Genomic DNA, 23,062 nt, shown 5'->3' with positions numbered 1-23,062 from the left:
TTTCATATGCAGAAGCTGTGAAAAGGGTTGAGGGTTTGAATGTTGCACTAGAAGAGTCCATGGTAGTGGATAGGCCTTCACTGCAGGGGTTGTCTTAAACCAAGAGGATCCTGACATTTTAAAGGTAAAAAATGTGGCCTTTATCGCAATGGTGATAAATGGCACTGCCAATGTGGAGAAAAGTTCTAGGAAGATTTAAATCATTGTGATTGCGTCGGAGCGGTTCCTGGGGCTGAAATATTTCACAGCAAAGAAGTTACATGGAATATTAGCAAAAGCCGTATCATTCTCAGGTCCTAGAGCCTGTGAAGGGAGATATGGAGAACTAAAAGAAGGAAGAAGTGGGAGTTTTGTTTGTTTTGGCAATGTACTATTTTTATTAGGGTTGATTGTTAGAATCACTATTAAGTATGGATTTATTTATTTTAATGTTCTTTTTGGTTTTAAACCGTCCTGTTGGTGGCGGCAATACAACTTTTGGATGTAGTCCGCCATAAAACCTACAGAAGAAGAAGAAGAATAGAAACCAATCTGACTGTGAAGTAGGCCTGCTGTCCTATTTTTGGAATGTGCCCCAGGGCAATGCGGTAGCAACATTCGCGCGCCTGCTCCCATTCTGGTCCGCCCCCAACTCCAAGCAGGCAGAGAGCCAGACAGCGCCTGCTCAAACCAGAATGGCGGCTCTTTTGGAATCGTTGCTACAGAAGGAAGTGGAGGCTATCAAGGCCGTAGAATGGCTAAAACACGACGAGGTAAGTGACAAATAATGCAAACCGAGATTAAGTGGAATTCGTAGTGTCTGGTTTCAATAGTTTTGCATGCACTACGAAATGTCATCGTAGAACGGATGTAAACAAAACTTTTCCACTGCTCGCTCACCTGCTATTTTCAATATAGAAACTAGGCTAGCTAGCCAGCTTGCTAGTGTTGGTGGAACCATAAGGAGAGGAAGTACAAACCAACGACGCTAGACAGAGAGGAATATGCTTAAGCAAAAGGCAGTTTATTAAACAACAGAGATAGCTGGTACTGCTCAAGCTACATGCATGGACCCATTCAGTTGCCTCTTATGGAGACAGTTGAAAAGGGATAAAAAACAGAGTTTACAGCATTACTTTATACAATGTAACACAAAGGAAGGGGTCCTTCTTCTAGTCCCTTGATTGGTTCCCGAGGCGTAGGAGGCGGGTCTGCTCTGTCCAGAGTAGAAGCCCCTTTGGTGCACGGCAGAGTCCTCTGCCCTTGGCACCCGACCAGTAGAAAGAAGTGCAGTTTGTGTGTGTGCGCGTAACTCGTGAGGCATGAGGATGAGTGTGCGTATGCATGGAGATGTGTGTGTGAATGTGTGTATGTTCTCAAAGGAAAGACTCGTGGGGAGCAACCAGATTGTGGCCTGTGGCGTGGGTGTTGTCCTTGAGAAGATATTGGCTCTGTCCATTGTTCTTGCATAGGAACAGCATTGATTGAAAACAAGCTCCTAACATTAAAATGGGTCATATTTACTACGACACTAGCTAACTGTTTTGGAATCAATAACTTGCTAGCTAGTCAACTGACAACTCGCTACCTGTCCTATCAACTTCAAAATGATGCAAATCAGGACATCAAAACAAGCTTTCTTTAGGAAAGTATTGCTAGTTAGCTGTCAACGATTGCTTGCTAACTAACTAATGATGACCACTTCAAGACATAACTAGCTAGCTAGTTAACGTTATGTAGCTAGATATTCTTGAAACGTTCTCATACATTCTTCCTAATGTTACTGTCACAACAGGACAGTGACAGCTTGGCATGGTGTAAACCACTGAAGATTGAAAGACAGGAGTTTGTTCCTTTCCTGTTGAACTTCCTGCGGGAGCAGAGCAGCTCCGCCCTCACCCATGGCCCTGCCACACCCGCCAAGACCCCCAGCCGCCCCAGGGTCTCCCAGCCCTCTCAGCAGGGGCCAGGCTTCTCCAGTGAACGCAGGGGGGGCTGCAGATCGACCGGACATGGGACCAGTCCTCATAGCGCCAGCCGTGTCCAGCTATTCTCCTCCACTCCCTCCCTGTCCCCTGGGGCTGAGTGGGATACTACCCACCCCCCATCCGGCTCCCACTGCCTGAGTGGCGGTAGCCTAAGTGGGGTCAGTGCCCTCAGTAGTCCTTCCTTCAGCTCAGCCAGGAGCCCTGCTCCAGCGTCCACCCCCAGGCACACTCCCTCAGAGCGCCGCTCCGACCAGAGAGCCAGTTTGGGGGATTTCATGCTGTCACCTCCAGAGCTCCAGAACCAACCCCACCACCACAGTCTCAGCCTGGGGGTCCAGCAGCAGCCGCGTGGCCGCAGGAGGAGTGCCGGGATGGGAATGGGAGGGCAGGGGAGGCAGGGTGGGGGGCGTTGTGTGTTCCAGTTTGAAGAGGTGGTGCCAGGAAGATCTGAGGGTGGTGGGAGGAAGGGAAGGGGATTAGGGGCTAATAAAATGGGTGACCCAGCCGTGTCACCTCCAAAGTCTCAGACGCCAACGCTGGTCCAGCTCAACTTAACCAACCTGGAAGACTTCCCACCTATGGGGATGTCACATGCCTCACCACTGTGAGTTCTATTCTATGCCTTGAATTGAATTTAAGAACACTGAATGAAATGTCTCACCTGTGAATTAAGAGATCAATCAAAACATACAAAATATCTTACTTCAACCAAAACAATGAACAACAATGTTATTTTATCGTACCACTTCTTTCTCCACTAGACTGCAGACAAAACCATCTCGGAGGATCAACCCAACCCCAGTCAGTGCAGAGCGGCCTCACTCCAGACCGAAGACCTGTTTCACTTCCACCCCGTTCAGCACCAGGCCCTCCAGCCCTCCCCCAGTCCCAGAGGCCATCGAAGGGTGCATCACTGGGGCCCTGAAACTGAACATGGGCAGCCCCCCTCTCAGTCTGCAGGAGGAGAGAGAACTGCTAAAGAGAGTGAAGTAAGTGGGTTAAGGAGGCCAGTCACCATTATAACACACACCTCTTTTACTTTTATCCAGACTTAATACTTTTTTACTTCTTCTAGGACCGATTTCCCAAACACAGAGTAAGCCAAATCCTGGACTAAAAATACTTTTCTAAAATGGAAAATCTCAATTGAAAGTTGTTTTATTCCAGGAGTAGTCTTAATTTGCGCTCATGAAATTGGTCCTTTTTCTACCTCTGTCAATCTCAATTATCCCACTTGTTCCTTTACTGTCATTTTCAACATGTTAATTTTTAAATTTTAGGTGTAAACGAGCCCAGCAGGTGTGCTCCCCTCTACCCCCCTCTCTGGACCCCTGTACCCCTACCAAATCAGGGCTCCGGCCGGGATCAGGCTCCAAAATTACCCCTGACACCCAGGGGTCATGTCCTGACCCCACTAAAGTCACCTTGACCTCTGAACTGGACCTTCTGGCTGACCTCTACTGCACCTGCATCTCTGGTACATGACCTGTAGGGGGAGACAGTGTTTCATGCTGGGGGGCGGGGGGGGTAACCTGGTCCTTGTGACAGTCCCAGATATGTTTGTGCTGTCTGCAATGATCATAGAAGTTGGCACGACAGCACAACAGATCTTGGACCAGGGTTGGCTAGCTATTTGATCAACATTTGTTTTTGTTCTTTTGGAAATCTGCTTTTGTTAGTTTAAGATTTTAAGTACTTTAGTAGAGGTAATGTGCATGTACCGGTAGTATGATTTTAGAATTACTGTTGTGTAATAACATCAATTCTGGTTTAGATTCTAAAGTTGTGTTCGGTCTATCTCTTTCTGACAGAAAACCTAGTTCCCAACGTGTTCCTGGAGATGTTCTTTGTACTGCAGCTGCTGACATCTAGAACACCAGCCATCACAGAGGAAGAGGACAAGGATCTAAGTATGGTGAAGTCAGGTGAGAGGTGGCGATTCTTTCACAGGACTAGTAATTATTATGGATGGAGTTCTGTAATGTTCTTTCTTTCAGCTAAGATGTATTTATTTCAATGTAGGGCTTAATTCATGTTTTATTGGTGTTTATATATGACTTTGCTAAACCCTTTGTGTTATGTTTGATTTACACAGATGTCCTGGAAAGAGGCTACCTCAGCAAGGTGCATAACTGTGTCTACTTCTCTGTCAGGGTGTTGGAGAATCAGTTTGAGTGAGTTCTTCTTTCTTTATGGACAAATTATACTGAACATTTAAGACTTTAATCTTATGATAGTCTGGCTCCATATAATAATAATATAATAATAATAATATGCCATTTAGCAGACGCTTTTATCCAAAGCGACTTACAGTCATGCGTGCATACATTTTTGTGTATGAGGGGTCCCGGGGATCGAACCCACTACCCTGGCGTTACAAGCGCCGTGCTCTACCAGCTGAGCTACAGTACAATGTGTTTGTACTGGACCTGCACTCTTGGCTAGGTCTCCCTTGTAAAAGAGGTAATTTGACGTCAATGTGACAACCTGGTGAAATAAAGTTTAAAACAATCTTTGTCTGTCAGGTTGGTATCTCACCTGGATAAAGACACCCTGCGTCTGTTGGCTGAGAACGAGAGGGTGACCTGCTTCTCCCCATCCCTGAGAAACAGACTGAACCTGGCACAGGACACCAGCACAGCCAAGGTACATAACCCAACATTATCACAATATGACGAGCACTATTGCACTCATGCTTTGTTCACTTCAGTCAACTCGGAAGTAAACAGCAATTCAAATGTTCCTAATCACAAAGCAATCAATTGACTGAATTGAAATGTAATTGAGCCCAAACCTCTCTCTCTCTTCCCTTCCAGGTCTTGCCCTCTGTTGACACCTTCATCCACTCTGTCCCATTCCAGCCTGCCACTGACAACCGCTCCAACTTCAGCAGTGACAAAGCCTTCCACACCTTCAAGAAGCAGAGGGATATTTTCTACGAGGTGCTGCGAGAGTGGGAGGACTTCCACAAGGAACCTAGATGGGAGTTTGAAGCTGCACTAGGCAGTAGGGTCAGGTAAGACCAATACTAGTGCTGACACACTAAGGGACAGTTTCACAGAACGAGATTAAGCCTACTCCTGGACTAAAAAGGCTCTGGGTCTGGCAAAATGTGGTGTCTTTTTATAGGAGTAGGCCTAGTTAATGGTCATGTTATGACGGTGGTGTCGTTGTGCTTCCTCCCTTTCAGAGGAATGGTGAGTCAACTGAACTCCGCTGGAAACCACTCCCATTTCGCCAGACTCTTCCTCAAGCAGCTGGTGCAGGTATGGAATTGGGATGGTGCGATTCCACACACACTCGTGCACTCTCTCGCTCACACCCCTCCTCCCCTCTCTCCGTCTAGATGTGTAAAGGTCCCCGTGCTCTGGGCTCCCCGGGTGACGCCCCCGACGCGGACCTGCTAGGCATGCTGGGAGCAGACAGCCTGGGGCGTTTAAAGCGTCTGGAGGAGCGTCTGATCCAGCCCCAGGGCATTCTGGGACCCTGTCCTCCACCTTCCTTCCCAGGACACCAGGAGTTCTTCAGGGACTTCTTAAAGACTGCAAGCTGGTGAGATTATAGACAGTGGTGTTCCAGCTTGGATACAATGCAGTCACATTGTGCAGATGACCAGATTGTCAAGTCATTGATCGGGTTCCTGCAATGTAAACACTACTTGCGCATTTTTCAGAGATCTGATACAGACTGTTTGTTCTCAGATCTCTACAGATGCGGAAGTAGCCTGATTTGGCATTTGGTTGAATGCCTACCCCTAACCCTACCTCTGTCCTAGCTGCCAGCTGAACCAGCACCTGAAGGACAGTCTGTGTCAGCAGCTCCTCCAGCTAGACGAGGTGTCCATCCTGGCTCCTGTGGTCTCAAGTACAGAGGGAGAGGGAGACATGGAACAACAGGTTAGCACTGATCACTCTGCAGACTTGGTGCACCTCATTCAGAATGGGTCTTGGTGGAGAACATATTTTCTTGAAATGTCAACCCTTTTAATGGTTTAATTTTCCCTTTCCCATATCTCCTCTCTCGCCCTCTCTCTGCTGCCACCTCTCACTCCCTCTCCCTCCTGTCTTTCTCTATCAGGATGAGAAGCAGCGTTTCTCCTCTGTCCTACTGTTGGCTCGTCTCTTAGCTAAGTTCCTGGGTTATATCTCCTTCCTGCCATACCAGACCTCTGAGAGAACCTCCAGGGAGATACAGGAGGCTACTGCCGCCCTCCGCAGCAAGGTACTGTGGCACCAGAGTTGGAATAGTAGTCTGTGGAAGCAATTCAGGAAGTAGACTTCAAACCAGAATTGAAATGTCACTGACCCTAACCCTGGTTGGAAGAGGCATATGTTTTGTTATACATGCATAGATGGTTAATTTTCATCCATCCATTATCAGAAGATATCGATTGTATTAGAAGTCAGTAAAGTACTAGTTTCTTACCCGATTGTGTCTTCCCTCTGTGCTTTTTCCTTCCCTCATTCCCAGAGTACCTCTGTGCTGGATGTGTGTGCGGTGCTGCGTAGCTGTGTTCGTAGGAGACGGACCATCCTGACTGTGCCCTGGCTGGTGGAGTTCCTTTCCATGCTGGACTTCACCGGACCCTTCCTCCTCTGCTACAGGACCGTTCTGGGACTGCTGCTCAGCCTATACAGGTATGTGTTACTTTCTCTATCATTTCCCTTTTTAGCCCTTTGACTTTCTCTCTTGCATGTGTTCTCACACTCCTCCTCCTCTCTCCTACCTTCTTCCTGTCTCCAGTTGTCTTCCTTCATTTCTCCCTTTCTCTTTCTACCTATCTCTCTCTCTCCATCCCTCTATTTTTCCCTTTCCTCTCTGCTTCCCCGTCTCTCTCTCGTGATCTGATGTCCTGACCCAGTGTGTGTGTGTATTTCTTAGGAGGATGGTGCTGTCCAGAGGAGGAGAGGTATGTTACCTGAATCAGCTTCTCATGGTGGCTGTACTGGGCTGGCTATTCCAGATCCCAGTGATCCCGGAGGAGCTTTTCTTCAGTACTGATTTCGCTGTAGACGTTGAGCTGGAGGAGAGCCAGACCAACGTCCAGGGACTTGTGAGTAAACCGGAATTGCTCTCGTCAATTAAATTTGAAGGCGAAATGCCACAGTCTTTTCATGAGTTTTGATTAACTTTATTTTTATTATTTATCAGGACTGTCTCCCCCTGGTGGACCAACAGCTCCTCTACACCTGCTGTCCTTTCCTGGGTGGGTACATCCATAGAAATCGAATGAGTCATTTATAGTAATAGACAATAGTTATTCTATTTCTATGTGTACAGTCTTCTGCAGGGGCCCGAATGGTGTTCTCACAACTGTAGTTGTTTGGTGTTCTGTTCTATTTCCTGTTATCAGGTGAGTTCCGTAAGCTCCTCGCTGCCTTTGTGGCCGGTAGCTCTGCCAGGGGTGGAGGCCTCATCCGTAAGATCACCCCTACCTCTGCTGAGCTGAGAGGAACCCCCACCACCACCAGGTCACAGCACAAACTGCAGGTACAGTCCTAGGAGTAGCGATTCAGCTGGCCTATGTGGTCTAGTGGTTAGTGCCGTCACCTACAGCACATATACCTTCCCATGTTGGTGTGGTTTTGAATCCGACGTACTGCCTATGTGATACTCTCCTACTATCTTTCTTACCATCTGTCCTCTTTCCTGCAAAACATACTAAATAGGAAGAAATGTGTCTATAGAACCACATTGATTTGTCTTTGTTACTTCTGTCTGTAAAGGTGGATTTGGAGCAAGCCTTCTTCCATAACCAGCCTCCATCTCTCAGACGAACCGTGGAGTTTGTAGCTGAGAGGGTGGGATCCAACTGTGTCAAACACATGAAGTGGGTACAGTCGTGTGTATACAGTATATACTTAGTGTACAAAACATTAGGAACACCTTCCTAATATTGAGTTGTACCCCCTTTTGCCCTCAGAACAGCCTCAATTCGTCGGGGCAAGGACTCTACAAGGTGCCAAGTGTTCCACAGGGATGCTGGCCCATGTTGACTCCAATGTTTCCCACAGTTGTCAAGTTGGCTTGATGTCCTTTGGGTGGTGGACCATTTTTTAAACGGGAAACTGTTGTGCGTGAAAAACCCAGCAGCGTTGCAGTTCTTGACATAAACCGGTGCGTGTGGCACGTACTACCATACCCCATTCAATGGCACTTAAATATTTTGTGTTGCCCATTCACCCTCTGAATGACACATACACAATCCACGTCTCAATTGTCTCAAGGCTTAAAAATCCTTCTTTAACCTGTCTCCTCCCCTTCATCTACACTGATTGAAGTGGATTTAACAGGTGATATCAATAAGGGATCATAGCATTCACCTGGATTCATCTGGTCAGCCTATGTCATGGAAAGAGCTGGTGTTCCTAATGTTTTGTACACTCGTTGTATATAATATTGTGATAGTATGTATCCACTCTTTGTAGATTACTTTGTTGATACATTTGAGATGGTAGGATCCTCATGTGACTGTGTGTGTGTTGCAGGGCCACGTTGGTGTGTGAGCTGGTCCGTGGTGGGGAGAGATTGCTAAGGGAGGGGCTGATCTCACCAGGGGCCAACGTTCTGAAACTCAATGACTCCATCTGTGCTCAGCTCTGTGACGGAGGCCAGGAGGCTCTGGAGAGAGCTACCAGGTACACATGGTTTCATATGTGTGTGGTTATATACTTGATTCATGGAGCTTGCCAATGAAATGGTCCCAAAAGTGCAAACCCTGCCTATCTGGTACTATTTAAACCCAGGTCTGCTGGGGTGTTATATATTACTGTTCAAAAGTTTGGGGTCACTTAGAAATGTCCTTCTTTTTGAAAGAAAAGCAATTTTTTTTGTCCATTTTTAAAATACCATCAAATTGATCAGAAATACAGTGTAGACATTGTTAATGTTGTAAATGGCTATTGTAGCTGGAAACGGCTGATTCTTAATGGAATATCTTCATAGGTGTACAGAGGCCCATTATCAGCAACCATCAGTCCTGTGTTCCAATGGCACGCTGTGTTTGCTAATCCAGGTTGATCATTTTAAAAGGCCAATTGATCATTACAAAACCCTTTTGCAATTATGTTAGCACAGCTGAAAACTGTTGTGCTTATTAAAGAAGCAATAAAACTGGCCTTTAAGTGGTCTCTTAATTTTTTCCAGAGTTATATATACAGTACCAGTCAAAGGTTTGGACACACCTACTCATTCCAGGGTTTTTCTTTATTTGTACTATTTTCTACATTGTAGAATTATAGTGAAGACAACAACACTATGAAATAACACATGGAATCATGTAGTAACCAAAAAACAAATCAAAATATATTTCAGATTCTTCAAGTAGCCACCCTTTGCCTTCATGACAGCTTTGCACACTTTTGGCATTCTCTCAACCAGCTTCATGAGGTAGTCACCTGGAATGCATTTCAATTAACAGGTGTGCCTTGTTAAAAGTTAATTTGTGGAATGTCTTTCCTTCTTAATGCGTTTGAGCCAATCAGTTGTGTTGTGACAAGGTAGTGGGGGGTATACAGAAGATAGCCCTATTTGATAAAAGACCAAGTCCATATTATGGCAAGAACAGCTCAAATAAGCAAAGAGAAATGACAGTCCATCATTACTGTAAGACATGAAGGTCTGTCAATCCGGAAAATTTCAAGAACTTTGAAAGTTTTTTCAAGTGCAGTCACAAAAACCATCAAGCACTATGATGAAACTGGCTCTCATGAGGACCGCCACAGGAAAGGAAGACCCAGAGTTACCTCTGCTGCAGAGGATAAGTTCACTAGAATAACTGATTGCAGCCCAAATAAATGCTTCACAGAGTTCAAGTAACAGACACATCTCAACACCAACTGTTCAGAGGAGACTGCGTGAATCAGGCCTTCATGGTCGAATTACATTTACATTTTAGTCATTTAGCAGACGCTCTTATCCAGAGCGACTTAGTTAGTGAGTGCATACATTTTCATACTGGCCCCCCGTGGGAAACGAACCCACAACCCTGGCGTTGCAAGCGCCATGCTCTACCAACTGAGCTACAGGGGACTTGCTGCAAAGAAACCACTACTAAAGGACACCAATAAGAGGAAGAAACTTGCTTTGGCCAAGAAACACAAGCAATTGACATTAGACCGGTGGAAATCTGTCCTTTGGTCTGATGAGACCAAATTTGAGATTTTTGGTTCAACCGCTGTGTCTTTGTGAGACGCAGAGTAAGTAGGTGAATGGATGATCTCAGCATGTGTGGTTCCCACCGTGAAGCATGGAGGAGGATGTGTGGGGGTGCTTTGCTGGTGACACTGTCAGTGATTTATTTATTTTAAAAAATAAAAGCTGGTTGAGAGAATGCCAAGAGTGTGCAAAGCTGTCATCAAGGCTACTTTGAAGAATCTAAAATCTCACACATATTTTGATTTGTTTAACACTTATTTGGTTACTACATGATTTCATGTGTTATTTCATAGTTTTGAGATCTTCACTATTATTCTACAATGTAGAAAATAGTAAAAATAAAGAAAAACCCTTGAATGAGTAGGTGTCAAATGTTTACAGGTACTATATATATATATATATATATTTTGTGGGGCTTTGACTCTTTTGTGCATTCAGGTTTTGTAGTGAGAAGGGTCCAGAAGCCATCAGGGTTCTTCTTCCTGACGAGACGTCTCTTGCTGTAAGTCTATTCAGTGTTGCTCTTTCAACTCTTTCTGTCTATATTAACATTTTAGTAATTTAGCAGCCACTCTTATCTAGAGCAACATACAGTTAGTGCATCTATATCTTAAGATGACTAGGTGAGACAACCACACATCAGTCATAGTACATTTTCCCTTAATAATATACAGTGGGGGAAAAAAATTATTTAGTCAGCCACCAATTGTGCAAGTTCTCCCACTTAAAAGATGAGAGAGGCCTGTAATTTTCATCATAGTTACACGTCAACTATGACAGACAAAATGAGAAAAAAAATCCAGAAAATCACATTGTAGGATTTTAAATTAATTAATTTGCAAATTATGGTGGAAAATAAGTATTTGGTCAATAACAAAAGTTTCTCAATACTTTGTTATATACCCTTTGTTGGCAATGACACAGGTCAAACGTTTTCTGTAAGTCTTCACAAGGTTTTCACACACTGTTGCTGGTATTTTGGCCCATTCCTCCATGCAGATCTCCTCTAGAGCAGTGACGTTTTGGGGCTGTCGCTGGGCAACACAGACTTTCAACTCCCTCCAAAGATTTTCTATGGGGTTGAGATCTGGAGACTAGCTTGGCCACTCCAGGACCTTGAAATGCTTCTTACGAAGCCACTCCTTCGTTGCCCGGGCGGTGTGTTTGGGATCATTGTCATGCTGAAAGACCCAGCCACGTTTCATCTTCAATGCCCTTGCTGATGGAAGGAGGTTTTCACTCAAAATCTCACGATACATGGCCCCATTCATTCTTTCCTTTACACGGATCAGTCGTCCTGGTCCCTTTGCAGAAAAAACAGCCCCAAAGCATGATGTTTCCACCCCCATGCTTCACAGTAGGTATGGTGTTCTTTGGATGCAACTCAGCATTCTTTGTCCTCCAAACACGACCGAGTTGAGTTTTTACCAAAAAGTTATATTTTGGTTTCATCTGACCATATGACATTCTCCCAATCCTCTTCTGGATCATCCAAATGCACTCTAGCAAACTTCAGACGGGCCTGGACATGTACTGGCTTAAGCAGGGGGACACGTCTGGCACTGCAGGATTTGAGTCCCTGGCGGCGTAGTGTGTTACTGATGGTAGGCTTTGTTACTTTGGTCCCAGCTCTCTGCAGGTCATTCACTAGGTCCCCCCGTGTGGTTCTGGGATTTTTGCTCACCGTTCTTGTGTTCATTTTGACCCCACGGGGTGAGATCTTGCGTGGAGCCCCAGATCGAGGGAAATTATCAGTGGTCTTGTATGTCTTCCATTTCCTAATAATTGCTCCCACAGTTGATTGCTTCAAACCAAGCTGCTTACCTATTGCAGATTCAGTCTTCCCAGCCTGGTGCAGGTCTACAATTTTGTTTCTGGTGTCCTTTGACAGCTCTTTGGTCTTGGCCATAGTGGAGTTTGGAGTGTGACTGTTTGAGGTTGTGGACAGGTGTCTTTTATACTGATAACAAGTTCAAACAGGTGCCATTAATACAGGTAACGAGTGGAGGACAGAGGAGCCTCTTAAAGAAGTTGTTACAGGTCTGTGAAAGCCAGAAATCTTGCTTGTTTGTAGGTGACCAAATAGTTATTTTCCACCATAATTTGCAAATAAATTCATAAAAAATCCTACAATGTGATTTTCTGGATTTTCTTTCCTCAATTTGTCTGTCATAGTTGACGTGTACCTATGATGAAAATTCCAGGCCTCTCTCATCTTTTTAAGTGGGAGAACTTGCACAATTGGTGGCTGACTAAATAAATTTTTCCCCACTGTAGCTATAGCTAAATCAGTGCTTGCTGACGATGCTAAAATGCGTTGTCTCTCCCGCCAGGTTCTCACTACGTCTGAGAACATCACCAAGCGCCTGGCCACTGAGAAGGCCTGCAGCTGGCTCTCCTCCAACATCACAGCTCTGGTCAAGCGAGAGTGGAAAACAAAGTTTGACCGTGTGATGAAGTCTCTTCCCAGCCCAGAGGCTAGTGGTGTGGAGGGTTGTGGTTCTAGTTTTGGTCTTGGGGTCGTGGCTAAAGCTGGAGCTGCAGCAGTCACCCAGGAGCAGTCACGTACCCCAAAACGGGACGTGGGCAAGGAGGAGGCTTTGACGTCCTGCCCTCCAGACTGCCACCACAGTGCACCACGACCATCTGATGTCCTGGTAGAGATTAAGGTACTGTTCTAATGAATGTAGTATACAAGGATGTAATGCTATCCTTATTATAGACACTAGTTTGGAGCTAGGATCACAAGCATTTCGCTACACCTGCAAAGACCTCTACTAAATATGTGTATGCGACCAATACAATTTGATTTGACTATGATGGGTAGAAGTATGATCGATTTTATGCTATCAGAATAATGGTATATTATGTGAGGTTCAGCTTCAGCTTTGACATATTCAGGTGCAGCTCTGGTGAATCAGTCTTATTGATAATGATATAAAAGAGGAAGATTGTGCCCCCTACAGGAGATGTTGAGTATTGCAGTGGGCCCCAGGTCTGAAAAGGAAGTGCTGACTGGTCTACAGCTGAAAGCTCTACTGGACAGTGTAGGAGACACACTGAGCTGCAGAAAGGTACCACGGGCTGTTGTCACCTTGGTCCTGATTAACACATGCTTTATACTCTCACAATGAACATGGGTTTATGATTCAAATAGAGGTCCTGCATAGGGCTGTTGTGGTGACAGGATTACTGCAACACCTGCAGTCATGAGTCATGACCACAATCAAATTCCACGTGACTGTTTGAGGCACGGTAACCTCCTATGCGGTCTGTATATGAAAGGCACTGATGCATTGGTAGTACCCAACTCGCTAACGACCGTTAGGTCAGTAATGGTCTGGTACTCAGCGCTCTGTTGTCCCTCTAAGCACTCTGACATCAATGCAAATACAATCGAAAATCACATCAAACACTTATCATCAAAACAGTATCATGCTTTTAAAACTCACTGTTAGGCTACATTGTTTGACCTCACTGTCATCAATCAATTTGAAGAAAAGTTCAACAATATGTTGAAACTGAGTGGAAAACATGGTCGTTGTGGATCTTGTTTCAGAGCCAAACACAACGAAATGGACAGCGCTTTCTGAGGTGATGATTAATGCAAAGCATTTAAGGCATTGCATGTAGAACACCCATTGGCATATTAAAGCTTATGCATAGGCCTATATAAAGCCTGAATTAAAATAATGATTGTGCCATACAATAGGCCTATATAGCCTAATAGCCTACTGCATATTACGCACGGCAGAAAAACCTAAAAGAAAAACAGATTTAAGATGTCTTTGTACACAATTGGTCTAGACTATAGGCTACTCCAAAATGAAACAAATTCTACTAATCACCTTTGAGTGTGGACTGTATTATTATGCATACTGGATGGCCTGGTCAACTTATGCTACGCTCCAAACTTTCTATCCATGAGTCTGGGAGAGAACGTATAGGCCTAGGCGATGCTGTTGGTTCATTGATTGCGCAGGGGGACTTACGGAGTATAGTTAGCCTACTATTATAGTGAATTTGTATTTGATTTTGAATAGCCTAGTAATAGGGTATTTTTGTATATTATCATAATTAATAGGCTGACGCATTACCTTTGCTACAGAATATCTCACCACCGTGCGTTTCCATCTCCTCTCTCCTTCATTACTTTCTTGAGCACGCAGAGAGAGGGGCTGTCAACAGTTTAATGAAATGTGTTTGATGCGTATAGTGAAATATGTGTTCTTATGAGCCCAGACATTTCTAAATGCAATCCTGTGTGACAGCATAGTTTTGATGGTTGCCACTAAAAAGATGAGGATCCCAGCTTTCTACTGTTACTATATTTATTTCTCAGCTGCTAATATTAAGCACCTTAAGCTCTACTGTAAAACCGGAGTATCCTACCCGGCATGAAAGAAAAAGGAACCGCAGGAAAGCGCAGCTTCCATTCGCTATTGGAGTGCTTACAGATTACATGTCTTTTTCCCCCTGCCACTGTTCCTGCCCATTTGATAATGGCCCATCCTAAATCAAAATAATTTCACATATTAGTAAAGATAAGATTAAATTGAGAATAGTCTGATGGGTGAGAATATTTTGACTTGATGAGAGGACAGCGTGTGCAGCCTGAGGCAAGCTATTTTTGTGACTTTTTAAATCATCAATATAGTCACATCATGCAACCCATATGTTTTGATTTGTATCATTCAGAACTAAAGTTGACAAATAACTCAAAATCTAGCGTACAGGACCTGTTTCAAATTAGCACTTTTACGCTCAACATAGCCGCTTCATGTGCTCGCTCGCTCGAGAATGGGGAAAAAGTTCAATTATGTTCTTACTATAAAATAATTTAAAATAATGGCACAGGATTTATAAGCATATCTTGTCTGTTAAATGAACTACCTACAGCCTAGGCTGCCATTGGCTTTGACGCATGGCCAGATAACATGCATTAGGCCGACTCAGAATACACTGTTTTGTTCTTCTGAAATACGTTTTCTTCATATCATGTTTCTTTAGACCTGCCTAAAATAAGTAATGGATTTATAAAATGGATTTATTATATATATATATATATTTTTTTTTTTACAGTGCATTCGGAAATTATTCAGACCCCTTCACTTTTTCCATATTTTATGTTACAGCCTTATTCTAAAATGGATTAAGTTGTTTTTTTCCCCTCATCAATCTATACACAATACCCCATAATGACAAAGCAAAAACAGGTTTTAAGAAATGTTTGCAAATGTATTAAAAATAAAATACGGATATCACATTTACATAAGTATTCAGACCCTTTACTCAGTACTTTGTTGATGCACCTTTGGCAGCGATTACAGCCTCGAGTCTTCTTGGGTATGACGCTGCAAGCTTGGCACACCTGTATTTGGGGAGTTTCTCCCATTCTTCTCTGCAGATCCTCTCATGCTCTGTCTGGTTGGATGGGGAGCGTCGCTGCACAGCTATTTTCAGGTCTCTCCAGAGATGTTAGATCGGATTCAAGTCCGGGCTCTGGCTGGGCCACTCAAGGACATTCAGAGACTTGTCCCAAAGCCACTCCTGTGTTGTCTTGGCTGTGTGCTTAGGGTCGTTGTCCTGTTGGAAGGTGAACCTTCGCCCCAGTCTGAGGTCCTGAGTGCTCTGGAGCAGGTTTTCATCAAGGATCTCTCTGTACTTTGCTCCGTTCATCTTTCCCTTGATTCTGACTAGACTCCCAGTCCCTACTGCTGAAAAACATCCCCACAGCATGATGTTGCCACCACCGTGCTTCACCGTAGAGATGGTTCCAGGTTTCTTCCAGACGTGAAGCTTGGCATTCAGGCCAAAGAGTTCAATCTTGGTTTCATCAGACCAGAGAATCTTGTTTGTCATGGTCTGAGAGTCCTTTAGGTACCTTTTGGTAAACTCCAAGCGGGCTATCATGTGCCTTTTACTGAGGAGTGGCTTCCGTCTGGCCACTCTACCGTAAAGGCCTGATTGGTGGAGTGCTGCAGAGATGGTTGTTCTTCTGGAAGGTTCTCCCATCTCCACAGAGGAACTCTGGAGCTATGTCAGAGTGACCCTTGGGTTCTTGGTCACCTCCCTGACCAAGGCCCTTCTCCCCCGATTGCTCAGTTTGACTGGGCGGCCAGCTCTAGGAAGAGTCTTAGTGGTTCCAAACTTCTTCCATTTATGAATGATGGAGACCAGTGTGTTCTTGGGGACCTTCAATGCTGCAGACATTTTTTAGAACCCTTCCCCAGATCTGTGCCTCGACACAATCCTGTCTCGGCGCTCTACGGACAATTCCTTCGATCTCATGGCTTGGTTTTTGCTCTGAAATGCACTGTCAACTGTGGGACCTTATATGTCCAACCAATCAATTTACCACAGGTGGACTCTAATCAAGTTGTAAAAACGTCTCAAGGATGATCAATGGAAACCTGATGCACCTGAGCTCAATTTTGAGTAAAGGGTCTGAATACTTATGTAAATACATTTGCAAAAAATTCTAAAAACATGTTTCCGCTATGTCATTATGGGGTATTGTGTTAGATTGATGAGGGAAATGTTTTATTTAATCCAGTTTAGAATAAGGTTGTAACGAATGCACTGTGCGCATCAGTGGTTTGTATGCGTGGAGGCCTGGAGATGCTAAATGTTTGTTAATTAACGTGAGAATGGCAGTCATTTGCATGACACTTACTGGCTGACAAAATGTAATGACTGCCACAGCCCTAGACATGTGTTTAGGATTGTATTTATTCTCTCCCCTCTCCCTCCTACCTATTACTTCACAGTTCTCATTCCCAGTGCCTGAACAGATGCTGATACGTTGCACCGTCCTACTAGCCTGTAAACTAGGTAAGATTACAAGAGCTGGAACTATGGCTAGAAACCAGGTCAGGGGAGATGCACTGAGTGTATAAAACATTAGGAACACTTGCTCTTTCCATGAGACTGAGGTGAAAGCTATTATCCCTTATTGATGTCACTTGTTAAATCCACTTCAATCAGTGTAGATGAAGGGGAGGAGACAGATTAAAGAAGGATTTTGAAGCCTTGACAATTGAGACATGGATTGTGTATGTGTGCCATTCAGAGGGTGAATGGGCAAGACAAAATATTTAAGTGCCTTTGAATGGGGTATGGTTGTAGGTGCCAGGCGCACCGGTTTGTGTCAAGAACTGCAATGCTGCTGGGTTTTTCACGCTCAACAGTTTCCTGTGTGTATCAAGAATGGTCCACCACCCAAAGGACATCCAGCCAACTGGACACAACTGTGGGAAGCGTTGGAGTCAACATTGGCCAGCCTCCCTGTGGAAGTCTTTCGACACATTGTAGAGTCCATGCCCCGACGACTTGAGGCTGTTCTGAGGGAAAAAGGGGGAGCAACTCAATATTAGGAAGGTGTTCCTAATGTTTTTTACACTGTACATTAATTTGCCTGTTGCCAACACTTCCATTGTTGTCATGCCCTAAATGCATGTCTTGTATGAAAAATAAAAATAAAAAATAATAATTGTAAAGTGGTTATCCCACTGGCTATAAGGTGAATGCACCAATTTGTAAGTCGCTCTGGATAAGAGCGTCTGCTAAATGACGTTAATGTAAATGTAAATTTACATTTTAGTCATTTAGCAGACGCTTTTATCCAGAGCGACTTACAGTTAGTGAGTGCATACATTTTTCATACTGGCCCCCCGTGGGAATCGAACCCACAACCCTGGCGTTGCAAGTACCATGCTCTACCAACTGAGCTACAGGAGTGACAAGGGACGATGGAAGAGTTGGCTACAGGACATACAGTATGGAATGAAGCCAGATGAGACCAAATGTTGATAATTGTTGTATATGTGTCTCTGCACAGTTTCAGGGGAGCTGCCCATGGTGTCCTCACAGGAGGAATGTAGTAGGACAGTGTCTCCTGGTAGGACAGTGTCTCCTGGTGGTCCAGGACTGCCAGACTCCCCAGTCCAAAGAGTAGGCTGTTCAATCAAAGCCCTGCTGGAGCAGTTGGTTCTCCTATGGGGGAGAGACTGTTGTTCATCAGCCCCCCTCCACCTGCTCTTCACAGAAATGACACTCAGAGCTGTCCTCGTGGTCAGTGACTCACAGGTACGTGTCAGTATAGCCTACATGTGCATAGCTACTTGGTGTATGTTATGGTTTGTGTATATGTAGTTGAAGCAGAATATGTACACTACCAGTCAAAAGTTTGGACACACCTACTCATTCAATGTTTTTTCTTTATTTTTACTATTTCTTACATTGTAGAATAATAGTGAAGACATCAAAACGATGAAATAACACATGGAATTATGTAGTAACCAAAAAAGTGTTAAACAAATCAAAATATATTTTATATTTGAGGTTCTTCAAATAGCCACCCTTTGCCTTAATGACAGCTTTGCACACTCTTGGCATTCTCTCAATCCAGCTTCATGAGGTAGTCACTGGAATGCATTTCAATTAACAGATTTGTGGAATTTCTTTCCGTAATGCGTTTGAGCCAATCAGTTGTGTTGTGACAAGGTAGGGGCGTATACAGAAGATAGCCATATTATGGCAAGAACAGCTCAAATAAACAAAAAGAAACGACAGTCCATCATTACTTTTAAGACATGAAGGTCAGTCAATACGGAACATTTCAAGAACTTTGAAAGTTTCTTCAAGTGCAGTCGCAAAAACCATCAAGCGCTATGATGAAACTGGCTCTCATGAGGACCACCACAGGAATGGAAGACCCAGATTTACCTCTGCTGCAGAGGATATGTTCATTAGAGTTACCAGCCTCAGAAATTGCAGCCCAAATAAATGCTTCACAGAGTTCAAGTAAAAGACTAATCTCAACATCAACTGTTCAGAGGAGACTTTGTGAATCAGGCCTTCATGGTCGAATTGCTGTAAAGAAACCACTATTACAGGACACCAATAATAAGAAGAGATTTGCTTGGGCCAAGAAACACGAGCAATGGACATTAGACCAGTGGAAATTTGTCCTTTGGTCTGGAGTCCATATTTTTGGTTCCAACTGCCGTGTCTTTGTGAGACGCGGTGTCGGTGAACGGATGATCTCCGCATGTGTAGTTCCCACCGTAAAGCATGGAAGAGGAGGTGTTATGGTGTGGGGTTGCTTTGCTGGTGACACTGTCTGTGCTTTTATTTATAATTCAAGGCACACTTAACCATCATGGCTACCACAGCATTCTGCAGCGATACGCAATCCCATCTGGTTTGGGCTTAGTAGGACTATCATTTGTTTTTCAACAGGACAATGACCCAACACACCTCCAGGCTGTGTAAGGGCTATTTTACCAAGGAGTGCTGCATCAGATGACCTGGCCTCCACAATCCCCCGACCTCAACCCCTATTGAGATGGTTTGGGATGAGTCGGACGGCAGAGTGAAGGAAAAGCAGCCGACAAGTGCTAAGCATATGTGGGAACTCCTTCAAGACTGTTGGAAAAGCATTCCAGGTGAAGCTGGTTGAGAGTGCCAAGAATGTGCAACGCTGTCATCAAGGCAAAGGGTGGCTATTTGAAGAATATAAAATATATTGTGATTTGCTTAACACTTTCTTTTGGTTACTACATGATTCCATATGTGTTATTTCATATTGTTGATGTCTTCACAATTATTCTACAAGGTAGAAAATAGTAAAAATAAAGAAAAACCCTTGAATTAGGTGTCTAAACTTTTGACTGGTACTGTATGTATTGAAGAAATGACTTGCATTGACTGATATGTGGTTGTTTTACCTTCCTTAGTTGAATCACTGACTGTAAGTCACTCTGGATAAGAGCATCTGCTAAATGACCTAAATGTAAATATGTCATCCTTATTTCAGGGACTATTCTGTAGGTGTGAGTATGTGAAGCACAGGTTTTATGCCCCCCAGATAAACCAGCATGCTCTCTGTCATATCTCTACAGTGGGACAACTTCCTGTTCCTGGTCAGACAGCTGGTAGAGAGGGGGATTCTGGGAGAGGAAGAAGTGGTCTCTCATTGGAGGAAGCTGTCACAGTTACCTTGGCCAACGGTGATTGTTTGATTGAAACTTGAAATATGTACAGGGAGGGAAAAATATATTTGATCCTCTGCTGATTTTGTATGTTTGCCCACTGACAAAGACATGATCAGTCTATAATTTTAATGGTAGGTTTATTTGAACCGTGAGAGACGGAATAACAACAAAAAAATCCAGAAAAACGCATGTTAACAATGTTATAAATTGATTTGCATTTTAATGAGGGAAATAAGTATTTGACCCCTCTGCAAAACATGACTTAGTACTTGGCAAAACTTGGCAAAATCCTTGTTGGCAATCACAGAGGTCAGACGTTTCTTGTAGTTGGCCACCAGGTTTGCACACATCTCAGGAGAGATTTTGTCCCACTCCTCTTTGCAGGTCTTCTCCAAGTCATTAAGGTTTCGAGGCTGACGTTTGGCAACTCGAACCTTCAGCTCCCTCCACAGATTTTCTATGGGATTAAGGTCTGGAGACTGGCTAGGCCACTCCAGGACCTTAATGTGCTTCTTCTTGAGGCACTCCTTTGTTGCCTTGGCCGTGTGTTTTGGGTCATTGTCATGCTGGAATACCCATCCACGACCCATTTTCAATGCCCTGGCTGAGGGAAGGAGGTTCTCACCCAAGATTTGATGGTACATGGCGCCGTCCATCGTCCCCTTAGCAGAAAAACACCCCCAAAGCATAATGTTTCCACCTCCATGTTTGATGGTCGGGGTGGTGTTCTTGGGGTCATAGGCAGCATTCCTCCTCCTCCAAACACGACGAGTTGAGTTGATGCCAAAGAGCTCCATTTTGGTCTCATCTGACCACAACACTTTCACCCAGTTCTCCTCTGAATCATTCAGAAGTTCATTGGCAAACTTCAGACGGGCCTGTATATGTGCTTTCTTGAGCAGGGGGACCTTGCGGGCGCTGCAGGATTTCAGTCCGTCATGGCGTAGTGTGTTACCAATTGTTTTCTTGGTGACTATGGTCCCAGCTGCCTTGAGATCATTGACAAGATCCTCCTGTGTAGTTCTGGGCTGATTCCTCACCGTTCTCATGATCATTGCAACTCCACGAGGTGAGATCTTGCATGGAGCCCCAGGCCGAGGGAGATTGACAGTTCTTTTGTGTTTCTTCCATTTGTGAATAATCGCACCAACTGTTGTCACCTTCTCACCAAGCTGCTTGGTGATGGTCTTGTAGCCCATTCCAGCCTTGTGTAGGTCTACAATCTTGTCCCTGACATCCTTAGAGAGCTCTTCGGTCTTGGCCATGGTGGAGCGTTTGGAATCTGATTGATTGATTGCTTCTGTGGACAGGTGTCTTTTATACAGGTAACAAGCTGAGATTAGGAGCACTTCCTTTAAGAGTGTGCTCCTAATCTCAGCTCGTTACCTGTAGAAAAGACACCTGGGAGCCAGAAGTCTTACTGATTGAGAGGGGGTCTAATACTTATTTCCCTCATTAAAATGCAAATCAATTTATAACATTTTTGACATGCGTTTCTCTTGATGTTTTTGTTGTTATTCTGTTCAAATAAACCTACCATTAAAATTATAGACTGATCATTTCTTTGTCAGTGGGCAAACGTACAAAATCAGCAGGGGATCAAATATTTTTTCCCCTCACTGTATGTCTCCTCTGCACTGCATGGAACAGAAAATCGGTGGTCCTCATTGTACTAATGTAATAATTGTTCAAAATATTTTTGGCAAGAGAAACCTGACAACTGTAAAAGACACAAATATGCACTATTGGACTGCTTGTGAATAACTCTCTCTTTTCACTATTTAGGAATTCATAGAGAAGATCCAGCAGCAGTCCTCTTCCACCACATCCCTTCCTCTACCTGAGCTTCAGAACCACATGGACGTGTTGCATGTCTCACAACAACCTGTAGAGGGAGCCAACTGACCATATAGACCTAAACACATGGCTCTGAGAGACATATGCTCTGTTGGCCAACACTGCCCAGTCTGTTAGAAGACATATGTCACTGACAGGTGTAGCTGAACTCTACTACTCTGGCCAGTTAGTCCATATTGCCGTTCTAGGTTCCTGAGATGTTAAACACACACAGACCGTGTTTAGATGATCAGCCATTGTGATACTGCACCCCTTGTCCTCACCCTTCTGGTACACCCTGCCCCCTGGCCTGTGGCTCCACCACAGGAGGAGCTACAGGCAGAGGAGACAATCACCCGGAACATCACTCGTATGTACAGCCAGCCACAGTCAGTTCAGACTAAGCCCTAGACGCAAACATCGAAGGGTTAGGGCCAAGGGGATGTGGTAGGGAGCGAGCGAGTTGGGATCGACTGACACTGTCCTGTGTAGAGGTGCAAATGGGAACCAAAAAGTCCTGCTGCTCAGGACCAGTGGTGGAGCCACAGGCCAGGTGGCAGGGTGTACCAGAAGGCAGAGGACAAGGGGTGCGGTATCAATAAAAGGAGAACAACCATCTTGACGGACAAACACTAGAAAATAAAAAATTGACAAAAGAAACATGAGAACCCAATCCCAAATCGACCCCTACTGCCCTAGACATATGTAGATCTGAAAGGATTGCAGTAGATACATTCAGCAATAGGGTGTAAGGGCTGGCTGGGGGATGATTTGGTGTTCGGCCAAGGAATTTGGCATTTTTAAATGTTCACAGATAATGTAGTCATATCTATTTCTATTAGTCTCAGAAGCGCTTACTCAGAGTATAACACAATGCTTTTAACCTTCACTCATGAATTTGTGTGTTCATAGATGCTTTCTGTGCATTTGTGATAATATTTGGTTCACGTTGGACTTTATGGTACTATGTTTGTCTGCTGCTTTTGAACTTTACATTTTCGCATGCTGCCTGTCACATATTGAAATATAATAAAGATGTATTCTTTTGGGGCAAAACATTTTGAAATGTTTTTATAAGTAGGCCATGGCTATGTCTTTTCAATG

The 23,062-nt window shown here is 44.2% G+C and overlaps 1 protein-coding gene across 1 annotated transcript; it reads left to right on the top strand.

The window, feature by feature from the left end:
* Window positions 1–571: 571 nt before the first annotated feature.
* cdan1 (codanin 1) lies at window positions 572–23,016 on the top strand. Its single transcript, XM_041848168.2, has 25 exons — window positions 572–752; window positions 1,775–2,571; window positions 2,729–2,956; window positions 3,248–3,444; window positions 3,779–3,892; window positions 4,063–4,141; window positions 4,493–4,613; window positions 4,784–4,983; window positions 5,158–5,233; window positions 5,314–5,519; window positions 5,743–5,863; window positions 6,045–6,188; window positions 6,438–6,604; window positions 6,849–7,020; window positions 7,119–7,173; window positions 7,321–7,457; window positions 7,694–7,797; window positions 8,456–8,605; window positions 10,563–10,626; window positions 12,458–12,793; window positions 13,091–13,198; window positions 16,895–16,958; window positions 17,965–18,212; window positions 20,030–20,137; window positions 21,908–23,016. The coding sequence occupies exons 1-25, from the start codon at window positions 675–677 to the stop codon at window positions 22,025–22,027; spliced, it is 4,194 nt and encodes a 1,397-aa protein (XP_041704102.2). The 5' UTR covers window positions 572–674; the 3' UTR covers window positions 22,028–23,016.
* Window positions 23,017–23,062: the final 46 nt, after the last annotated feature.

The sequence above is a fragment of the Coregonus clupeaformis genome, chromosome 11 (genome assembly GCF_020615455.1).
Source record: "Coregonus clupeaformis isolate EN_2021a chromosome 11, ASM2061545v1, whole genome shotgun sequence".
NCBI lineage: Eukaryota > Metazoa > Chordata > Actinopteri > Salmoniformes > Salmonidae > Coregonus > Coregonus clupeaformis.
This window is presented reverse-complemented; position numbering and strand designations above follow the sequence as displayed.